Genomic DNA, 10,868 nt, shown 5'->3' on the forward strand with positions numbered 1-10,868 from the left:
CTGACCCTGTCTCCGGGTTGACGTGCTCATCTACAATATCTCCTAGCATATCGGTGGAACCTATCCCAGCAATAGCTGTGCTGACTCTGCTCCCAAGCTGCCACTAAACCACAACGAACATCACAAGACAGCATTAGGAATAATGCCTACTCCAGGCCTCTCTCCGGCCCCTCTCTCGCCCGAACATCGCCCCGTCTCCTATTACTGAAGACAGGAGATCGACTAGTTCATCCGAGGGGCGAGTAGTTGATTTAATAACAAGACGATCTTCCTCATCCGTGAACTGTAGATCGTTGCCTTTCTTCTTGTTTTGATAGAGCATATCGTCTTGGTTCTATCATCGAGGGTATCCTTTCTCGTCTTGTCATTCTTTGTTTGAGATATACGTTACAGTTACAACCATGAAGCTTGGTGTGTTGGCTACTGGTGCCGCCTATGGCACCACATTGCTCCCTTCTAGCCCTCAGCAGTGTGTAAGTCATGTCTCAAGTCGACCCCTCGTCGATCGACAACTCCTGATACACATTTAACCTGCATCTCGTTCACTTATCCCGCCACAATGAACACTTATTCTTATCTCTTCCATAACCTGCATAATGGCTAACGTCACATCAAAGTGCTCTGCTCTGCTGAAGGAGGCTGGTCTCTCCGATCTTGTCGCCACAAAGAACCAGTCACTTTACAATGAGCGAATCGACTCCTACTGGTCGGTCAGTGCTGCCTTGCATCCTGACTGCATGGTATTGCCCAAGACGGTACGTAATCCGATTTGATAAGTCATTCAAACGTTTAGTCCTGACATGATCCATAGCCCGAGGATGTCTCGAAGGTCATGAAGGTCATCGCCAAGAACCAATGCAAGTTCGGTATTCGCGGTGGCGGCCATGGCAACTTTAAGTTGTCCAACTCTGTCGAGGAGGGCATTACAATCGACTTTGGTAAGTTATAGGCGATGAATCTCATCCCATCATCGTTATTCATGCTAAGAGCTGTAGGTTTTATGAATGGAACATCGTACGACGAAGAGAAGAACGTCGTGAGTGTGGGACCTGGTGGCCATTGGCAAGATGTCTACGACACTCTTATCCCATACGGCCTTGCTGTCGCTGGGTATGTCTATATAACCCAAGTCTTCTCCCCTTACCTTACTTACACTATGTAGTGGTCGTGCTGGAACTGTTGGTGTTGGCGGTTTCGTCACAGGTGGAGGAAACTCCTTTTATTCTGCGTCTCATGTAAGTGACAGAAACACTAAAAAGGCACTCGACAAAAGCTCACATATACAGGGAATGGCTTGTGATACAGTGGCGGGTTGGCAGCTCGTCCTCGCCAATGGTGATATCGTTGAAGCAAACGCCGAATCCAATGCTGATCTCTGGCAGGTGAGTATCTCCATGTCACCTCATTCAAACCATCCATTCTAACCTCGACTAGGCCATGAAGGGTGGCTCTGGAAACCTGGGTCTGATCACAAGAATCGACATGTATCCCATTGAGTTTGTCGACCGTAACAACCCTTCAATCTGGGGTGGTAACCTTCTCTACAAGCCTGAGTCAGGCCCTGCAGTCATCGATGCCCTTATTGATTTCACCGCCAATGTCCCCAAGGACGAAAACTCCAGCAGCATCGTTTACTGGGCTTATCTTCCCGCCTTAGCTGGTGGCACTATTCTCAACGCAGCTATAGAGAACACCAAGGGTGAGGTCAAGCCCCCTGCTTTCGACAGCTTCTATGCCATCCCTGATATTCAAGGTGACACCACTGTCACTGAAAAACTTAGCAAGGTCACCAAGGATCTTGGTTCAGGTCAACCTCCCCACTTCCGCAACGTCTGGTTCACAAGCTCCTTCAAGCCCAATGCTGAACTCCTGAACTATGTCGTTGAGAAGTATGACGAGCTCAACCAGGCCCTTGAGGCTCTCATGCCTAGTGCCGAGTCAGAGCTCAACACACTCTGCATGTTCCAACCCATCACCAAGTCCATCGCCGAGAAGGGTGTCAAGAATGGCGGCAACGTCATGGGTCTAGACAAGTACACAGAGGACGGAGATGGTATCATGTTCCTCCTCACCTGGGCTGCCAAGGGTGAGGCAAGCGAGGAGGCTGCTTTCCCTCTCCTCAAGGCTTACATGGACGATATCGAGACCAAGGCAAAGGAGATGGATGCTTGGTGGGCTTGGAAGTTTATCAACTACGCTCATCTTACACAAGATCCCCTAGCGACTATTGGAGATGAGGCTCTTGCCAAGCTTCGTGCTGCTAGCAAGAAGTACGATCCTCAGGGTGTCTTCCAGAAGCTTCGATCTTCTGGTGTCAAGATTCCTTTTTAATCAATCAGAGTACTACATAGATGAACATTAGAGGTATTATAGACTGTATCAATATTTGAATCTCACAGATCTCTAGTCAGGTGTGCGGAGAGGTTCATCAACTTAGCTGATACTAACATCATCTCGGGAGATGTTCATGAGATGCAAATAGTCCAAATGATATTACTACACTCTATAGCTATATCCCTATTACAATACGTAGCTGACTTAATTAGGGGATTGTCAGTCGATAGTAATTACTATGTTGCGATCTACATGCTTATCAAGGGAGGATGTAAGAAAAACTACGGCCTCGATCCTATGTAGCAGAAAGATTTAGGTAAGTTTAGGATAGACTTAGGCAAGTTAATGATATCTTAGCATTCCTTTAGATTGGTTTATTTTGGCACACCGGCTTAGTGTTAGAGGCTTTCTTAGCCCTGACGATGATCTTGTTATTGTGATATTTTACACAGTATTGAGGTCAACTGAAATGAGATGAGGTTTCCGCGTTTCTCTTCCACAGAGTCTTATTATCATCGATTCTCATGCGGCGTTATGCTCAACAGAAATGAGCCATGCATAGATCGAATGGACCCCTCAGTTCCTAACAATCTTCTCGCCACCAAACCATGCTCGAATAGTAGGCCAGTATGTGTAGTGCAAATAAACATCAACAGAGGCAACGACTGCGAGGCCTGCCAAGACGTATCGGCGATTCTGAGGAGAGGCATTGCTCCATTTCTCGGCCAAACTGGTAGACTTTCGGACATTGGGGGCGACGGCGCTTTTCATGGTTGTTGAGTTTGAGATGTACCTGCGAGCAGCTTGGCTGGCAGAGGTGGAGAGGCGGGTGGTGATGGTGGGCGACATGATGTTTTGTGGTGGTTTGATTGAATGTATTTGTTTTGGGTTTGTATAACTGACGGTCACGTATGTGATTGAATTGTTTTATCGAGTTGTTCTTGTTGTTTTTCTATTCTACCAGAGTCGACAAACAGTCTATATAAATACTCTCAAGTGATATAACCCAAATTCCAAATTCCGTTATGCTTAACCATAAGGCCTAACGATCCCCCACAACGCCTCGCTCAAACATAACAGGCATTACTTTGAACCGTCACAAATGATCTCATCACATCAGCCACCTGGTCGCTTCGGTCGATTAATCGTCAGCGGTTTGAATGGTTTACGCAATCGGTCCATTGAAGGCGCCGGCCCCAGACCAACTGGGCGTCTCACACCTCCATTAGGTTTTACAGACATGAATGTTGTCGCATGAAGACTTGAAGCAGGCTTGTTAGGCAATGCTTCTTCCTCGTCCTTTTTGTTCTCTTCTTCAGGGTCTTTTCTTGACGGCGGTCGTGATGGTGAGCTGGAGAAACAGGGGTAAGGCTTTCGAGGGCCCGCGTCTACCTTTGGAACATTTGGTTTTGACAGAGGTCGTGCAGAAGAAAGTTTGTGTTTTGCCAGTTCCGGATCTATCAATGGCTTTTGTGGCTCCGACCCTGTTGGCAGTCTCCCCGGCATACTATTCTGCCGTGAAAAAGCAGACTGGTATCGCATTTGTGCAAGGGACCTGGACTGCTGCTGCGGTACAGGCTGAGGTTCAGGCGAAGGTCGAGGAGCATCTCTTCCATGGTTAAGCCAGCCAAGCATACTCTTCTGCCCAACGCCTCTTTTCGTCGATCCCTTCTTTGGCCCTGGTTTTGAGCTTGCTGCCTGTGCTGCGGCTGCGGCTGCAGCATCTAGGGCAACTCTGTGAGCTCCCGCGGTTGTGAACCCTGGTAAAGCAGAAACAGTGAAATCAGATGATTGTTCCATTGTCGTAGCATATTCTCTCTGCCAGGGAAGCTCATCAGTTTCATCGTATGAGGTGACAGGGTGCGCCGTACGTTGGCGCTTGGGTGCCCGCGAGTAATGTCGGCCAGTCTCTTCGTCGTATCTATCGACGTTCTTTGGTTCGACAGGATCAACAGGAAACCCGTCATCTTCAACTGAGAACATGGGAGGGAGTTTTCCGAATATTGCCTTCTCGCCGGGGGCCTCTCGCCCCAGGATTTTAGCAACGCCCTCTACAACTGCTCGATCGAATGATGGCCCCTTCTTGGCGAAGACCTTGGATGCAAAAGGGGAGACAAACGGTGAGAGTTCAACCTTGCTGCTCATTCCTTGAGAACCGTGGAGTGGGCAGCTTAGGTACAGTAGCGCTTGAGCTCGTGTCATTGCCACATAGAGGAGACGTCGTTCCTCATCTGTGTCTTCCGACCTTGAATGGGGTATTGATCCGGTGTAGACGGAGGGCACGAAAACAACAGGCCACTCCAGCCCTTTTGCTGCGTGAATGGTCGATATAGTGATCAGCGACTTCTGGTCTTTTGTGTCGCCTTTGTTCTGTGCGTCCGATGCCAATGATACGTTGGCCAGGAATCGGCCTAGCATATCATCCTCTCTCACTTGGTCCATATTCTCGATTTCTGGGAGTGCTTCTTCCTCAGGTCCGCCAAAATCTCTCATAAAATCGCTGACCAGATTAACGAACTCCTGAACGTTAGCCCATCGCTGTTCGTGTTCTTCTGTGTATTCTTCCTCCAAATACTTCTTGAAATCAAGATGTCCAATCAGTTGCTCTATCAAGTTAACCAGAGTGACGGGGCTGCTCTGATTAATTTGATCGGCTTCTTTGCGTAAGCTCGAGATGGTACGTATGAGTTCTGTATTGAGCTTTTGCTCCATCTTTGGTCTGATGTTGGTATTTGCTTTACGGCTGCCTTTACAGTGCTTGAGAATCAAAGTCCAGAGGCTCATGTTGGTCTGCTCCGCCTCTTCAAGAAGAGATTTGATTGTTGCTTCTCCTATACCTCTTCTTGGCACATTGATGATCCTGGCTAGCGCATCGTTGTTGTCAGGCTGGCTCACTACACGAAGGTAATCTATCAGGACTTTAATTTCCTTTCGTTCATAGAATTTCTGGCCTCCGATCATTCGGTATGCGACACCGGCTTTCCCTAGAGCCGATTCGATGTGTCGAGAAAGCGCAGCGGATCTTAGAAGAATTGCGACATCTTCAAAATTGAGCATGTTTCCAAACATCATGATAACCCGCTTAATCTCAGAAACGATCCATTCGCCTTCAGATGACGAACTCTTCAGTGTTCTGAGAACCGGTCGTGCTCCCTTAGTGTGGACTGGCAGTAACACTTTCTGGTATCGCTTTTTGTCTTGCTGAATAACGTTGAGAGATACATCAAGGATGGATTGTGACGATCGATAGTTTTCTTCCAGGGAGATTTCATCTGTATCAGGATAATCTCTTAACAGTCGATAAAGGTTTCGAATCTCGGCTGAACGCCAACCGTAGATACTTTGATCAGGATCGCCTACAATTGTGATTCGCTGGCGTGCTTGGGCGAACAACTTCATCAGCTCATATTGAATGCCGTTTGTATCCTGGTACTCGTCGATAAGGACGGTCTGGACGTTGGAAACGCAAGCTGGGTGATCTCTCAACAGTTCGACACACTTGACCAGGAGATCATCATAGTCCAGCAAATTTGACCTTTTTAGTTGAGCTTGATACTCTTCATAGCATGTCCTTAGCGCCGGGTTCTCCTTTTTGCCTTTCTGCGTTGGAGCCGCGGCGGCATTTGGTCCCTTCGCTTTCTCTTTGCTGATCCATGACCTCGCATGTAGCGGCTCGATACCAAGTTCTAGCCTCTTGCAGATTCTTTGGATGATCGCCCTCGAATCTCCGTCGTCTGCGATTCCAAACTTGGAGTCTAGTCCGATGCGATTTCCGTATATAGACAGATATCTTCGGGCAATCGAGTGAAACGTTCCAAGCACAATCTTCTTTTCGCATTCCTCGCCTAAAGCTTTTCCTATACGCTCTTTCATTTCTCTGGCGGCTTTGACGGTAAAAGTTGCGACAATCACGTCGGCAGGTCGATAGCCGACTCTTTGGATCAGCCATACTACTCGAGAGGTAAGAGTATGAGTCTTTCCACTACCGGGGCCAGCTAGAATTGCTACCGTCGATGCAGATGAGGTAACAGCTCGGCGTTGCGCCTCGTTCAACGACTGAAGGATCGCATCTTGTGTCGTCGCGGTGGACATGCTGGGTACGTGGACGAATCCACGGATTGCTGTCGAGTGGTCGGGGAGAATAGTATCATCGAAAATTCTATACCCATGCGAGATTGCTCGAATGGGACTACGGCGTGTATTTCAGCCACCAGAGTCACTGTATCTGCTTTCGATCGAGGGGCTTTCGCGTTGATGAGAAGCAGGCATCGCGCGACGCGATGTCATTTTCGCGATGTCACGTGCAGTGCAACGCCTAGGTACTAACGTTGTAGGGTGGGTAGGACTAAATCACCAGGAAGATATATTCTACGTTCTGATATCATTGTTGACTTCAATCAAGTACCTATCTTGTTCTTGTTTGTGGTGGTTTATTCAATGTTATTGTCTGCCTTATCACCCACATATTTTCTCATGTTTTCGAAGAGAATATTGTGCTCATGACGCTGGTCTCACCATTCAATTTCCCTTCTGGTCATCATGAATTCCTCCATTGACTCTGTGGATGGGAAAAAGCATTATGTCTGTGTGTCACATGCTCATCTTTCATCAACTCTGTCAGATCTCGTTATCAGCTTCGTCACATTCCCTTCACGCTAAAGCTTCACCCATCACTATCACTGTCACGGTATGCCATATCAATCACCGCTAAAAGAGTGACAAACAAAAGTCCAATGCTACGGTGATGTCCCACCCTAAAAGAGTTTTGATCAAGCCAGAAATGCATTGTTACCCAAAAAGGTCGGACCTTGAAACATAATATTTCTGTGGGTGCTGTGAAACATCGCAGTCTGTTTAACGGCCAGGGACACATCTATGATCACATAACATCAGGATATTCATGAAGCACCCCGATTCCCCTGCGCAAGTGCTCACCGCATAGCGCCTGTTTTGAATATGTAACAAAACCCAACATGGTCCTGAATTATGATTGTCACGTCTCCAGTCAGCAATCACCAACCATATCACCAAAGTCACTTGTGCAGGGTAGCATGAAGCTATAGTCGTGCGATAGTAGTGCGACCTTACACAATAGGCGCCGTGATAGGTCTTTCTATTCGAGGAGATCGACACGAACATCACTAGCAATGCCGAGCTACCTGATGTCACACGAAGGCGAGCAGCCCATTCGAAGACTTTGGCACATCACATGATGAGAGGAAGAGTGGGAGATTCCACATGGTTCAGGGCCCGACAGCCTGGATGATGCAGGCAACACACACAATTGGGCCTCAAAGTGACCCTCGCGGCCTAGACTGCATCGTCTATGCCGTTAGTTGAGTGATTGAAAAGCTATCGTCACCAATCGCTGGGTCAATGGTTGTTGGTTTGACCCCGCAGATTCAGGAACGTGTGAGTCGGACAAGACCTCTCTTTGTGATGGCGAAAAGCAAGGATCGCCCCGCCCCGCTTGGGACCCTTCAACGGCAGAAACAAGACAACCACAGAGAAGCTTAAAGCGAGAAAACACTGCAGTGTATCCCGGCATCTAGGAATCTAGAGCCAGCGATAGGTTGTGTATGTGGGTATTGGTGGTTGGTAGTCAAAGCTAATGGCCAATCAGGCGATAGCACACTATATCGCTCAGCGGTTAGCCATCCAACCACAGCTCGGAGATGGCCTTGTCACACTTGGGCCCTCACATATCGCCTGCAACCACTCTGTTGCCATCACCAAGGGTATTGAGCTATTCTCAGACGTATTCTCATGCATTCGGCCGCTATTCGACGACCGCCAGTTGAATGGAGTTGTCTGCTCAGCGACTCAGCGTCCAGCCCTGGATAGCTCAGCGGCTAACGCAGAGTGATAGACGATCATGACCCAGCCCGCTATATACCCCGTTGAGACCGCAAGTTCCCTCTTCCGTGCATGATGTTCTTCTCTAGTGTTTCGTCTCATCGTGTTCAGGAGGTCACATCGCACAAGCTGGCTCCTCCATAAAGAATAAGTGTCTCGCCTTGACCTCGTTTCCCACGATGCTTCTCGAGTGTGCTCGCTACTCACTACAACTTGGTCTGCTTCTGCCTCTGTCACTCATTACAACAGCTCAGTCCGAGCCTGTTCTATCCTCAGTACTCCAAGCCCGGGACACAGATAAGCCTATACCAGGAGGACCAATTGACACAACATATCTGCCAGCCCAGATTGGTGGTATAATCGGAGCATACGCTGTATCATTGGTGCTGGTCGCCATAACACTGCTTGCCCTATCAAAGAAGCGACGCGAACATATTGCAGCTGGAATTGACGAGGTCGACTTTGAAGTTCGGAAAGATATCGTCAGTCCTGACTTTCCTCCAACAGCTGTACCTACATCTCTGAATATCATCACCGACACCGAATTTGTCAAACCGAGCTTCCAGGACTCGCACGAAGGAAATCCATACATCTATCCATCGCCGGCTTCAAGTATTGGAGCCCCCGGAACTAATCCTTTTGTCGATCCCCGTGTTGTGGCAGTAGACAGACTCATGGCTCAATCTCAGCTTGAAGACATGTACAAGCATGTCCTGGAGCATGAGGATGCAAAGAAGCGAGGAGTAGTTTACGATGTTCCTCTGCCTCCGACCGCTCACCATCAACCACGCCCTTCAGCCTCGGCTTCCGTACTCTCTCTGAAATCTTCGACATCGTCGCCATCGAAGAAGGAGAGGAGCAAGCCAGCAACACTCAACCTTTCTGCTTCCCGTGAGGAGAAGAGCCAATCAAGGACCTCCTCATTTCTTTCGGCACTACGATCGCCAAAGAAGAAGCAGATGAAGGGCATGAGCATCTCATCGCCCCTCATGACCCCCCAATCGGGTGGATTCCCTCGCTATGAAGGACAGGAGATGAGCGCGATTCCTCCCCGGCATTATGCTCCAGCTGCTCCTCCTCCGGTCCCCACTAATCAGGTCCCGTATGGTTCACCGACCCTCCCGCCCAAGACCCATGCGTCGCTGCCGACCCCGGATATCTCGCCCGAGAGTGTTTTGAGCATCGATGAACGTATCGGAAGTCAACTTCCTTATCCTGGCCATGCCCGTACTGTGTCACATGCACCCAGCGAGCGTGATCCCGAGTCAGCAACTTCGGAACACTCTCAAGCACCACTGGTTGGCCTGCCATCGTCCCCCAAGCCTGGATCAAGGTTCCCATCTCTTCCTGCGTCACCCAAGCCTGGCCAGACATTCCACCGTGCCAACGCACCTTCAGCTGTGCGCACTGGTGGTTCTCTACCGTTACGTGCCTACGAGCCTGCCATGGTTTCACCAAACACCATTGCGCAGACTACCAAGCAGACTGTGTTTGAGAGGAAAGGACCACTATCGCCAAGCGGAGCAATGACTCCGCACACAGCTGGCGCAGTGCCTTATTCGCCTTATCAGCCCTTCACGCCATGCATGCCTGTGACACCTTCGCTTGTAACCAGGGAGGATCGGAAGAGAATGAAACGCATGGTACCTAAGACACCGACGTTGGAGATGGTTCAGAGTTCGGATGACGTTTGGTAAACGAGATGATTGGAGTTTATAATTATTTAACGGGGGTCTACATTGCATTGTTTCCTTTGATGTCGTTGATATCAAGATATGGGGGGTCTACTTGGTTGGGGTTTACAGTATTTGGTTAGAGCTGGCCCACGGGCTTGCGGGGATTTAGTAACGGCCGCAAGGACCAGAACTTTACTATTTGCATAAAATATTTACCTGTATATCATTTATTTCTGCCAAATCAAATTCATTTACGAGTTCTCGCGTTGTTTCCAAACGTGTAACGTCACACAACAGACGCAGTGTTTTCCATCTATCGTAACCCAGGCGCTAGCTAATATCTAGTACACATCGACTCTACGATCTCAAGATCTTGAATCGCCAATCGGAACAATTAAGAAGATGCATGTGACGATACTTAAAAAGCAACAAGCGTTAAAACTAGATGGTGACGCAAGGTTGATCGTTTTGATCATCGGGATGGATTGGGGATAGTTAGGAGGAGGATATAATATTGGGATCACGATCATTTGGTGGCGGCGGGGACCATCTTGAGAAGCGAGGATAGTGGCACAGAAGCTGAAAGCTGAGTCCAAGACATGCAACAATAGCCTGCGTTGTGTAACCCGAACAGATCTTCTGTTCAACGCGGATTGGCAGGGCGCCAAATAGTTCGGTATTTGCATGTAGTTATCCGTCTCACGGTACCTGAGAGGGTTGCACCAGACGGGACATGGCAGATTCGAGGCATTGATATCCAGGTTTTTTCTGATTCTTCACAATGAAGTCGTCTTGGCGACCGTTGTAAAGCTACTTAATTGGATATGTGATACTCTCATGTTCCCGAGTAACCGTCGCCTGGGTCTGGCCTTTTGCCGGCTGGAATGTAATAATTGAGTTCCTGTGAACCACGGGATGTGAGACTGAGACTCGCGTGGCTAACCCGAGACAACTCGAGTAGCACCACGGTTTATGTTTTGTCTTTTGACAGTGTAGGTATCT

The 10,868-nt window shown here is 48.7% G+C and overlaps 4 protein-coding genes across 4 annotated transcripts; 2 read left to right on the plus strand and 2 right to left on the minus strand.

The window, feature by feature from the left end:
- Nucleotides 1–401: 401 nt before the first annotated feature.
- FTJAE_11562 (nicotine oxidase) lies at nucleotides 402–2,331 on the plus strand (the record flags this gene model as incomplete). Its single annotated transcript, XM_037344517.1, has 7 exons — nucleotides 402–473; nucleotides 618–755; nucleotides 812–938; nucleotides 996–1,110; nucleotides 1,163–1,235; nucleotides 1,287–1,382; nucleotides 1,435–2,331. The coding sequence occupies 7 exons, from the start codon at nucleotides 402–404 to the stop codon at nucleotides 2,329–2,331; spliced, it is 1,518 nt and encodes a 505-aa protein (XP_037201388.1).
- A 579-nt stretch (nucleotides 2,332–2,910) lies between these two features.
- Nucleotides 2,911–3,183, minus strand: FTJAE_11563 (DNA helicase II ATP-dependent DNA helicase; the record flags this gene model as incomplete). The annotated part of the gene is made up of 1 exon (XM_037344518.1): nucleotides 2,911–3,183. One exon carries the CDS (start codon nucleotides 3,181–3,183, stop codon nucleotides 2,911–2,913), a length of 273 nt encoding a protein of 90 aa, XP_037201389.1.
- A 267-nt stretch (nucleotides 3,184–3,450) lies between these two features.
- Nucleotides 3,451–6,426, minus strand: FTJAE_11564 (DNA helicase II ATP-dependent DNA helicase; the record flags this gene model as incomplete). The annotated part of the gene is made up of 1 exon (XM_037344519.1): nucleotides 3,451–6,426. The coding sequence occupies one exon, from the start codon at nucleotides 6,424–6,426 to the stop codon at nucleotides 3,451–3,453; it is 2,976 nt and encodes a 991-aa protein (XP_037201390.1).
- A 1,943-nt stretch (nucleotides 6,427–8,369) lies between these two features.
- FTJAE_11565 (RNA polymerase II transcription initiation nucleotide excision repair factor) lies at nucleotides 8,370–9,887 on the plus strand (the record flags this gene model as incomplete). Its single annotated transcript, XM_037344520.1, has 1 exon — nucleotides 8,370–9,887. One exon carries the CDS (start codon nucleotides 8,370–8,372, stop codon nucleotides 9,885–9,887), a length of 1,518 nt encoding a protein of 505 aa, XP_037201391.1.
- Nucleotides 9,888–10,868: the final 981 nt, after the last annotated feature.

The sequence above is a fragment of the Fusarium tjaetaba genome, assembly GCF_013396195.1.
Source record: "Fusarium tjaetaba strain NRRL 66243 chromosome Unknown NRRL66243_c0000285, whole genome shotgun sequence".
In the NCBI taxonomy this organism is placed as follows: domain Eukaryota; kingdom Fungi; phylum Ascomycota; class Sordariomycetes; order Hypocreales; family Nectriaceae; genus Fusarium; species Fusarium tjaetaba.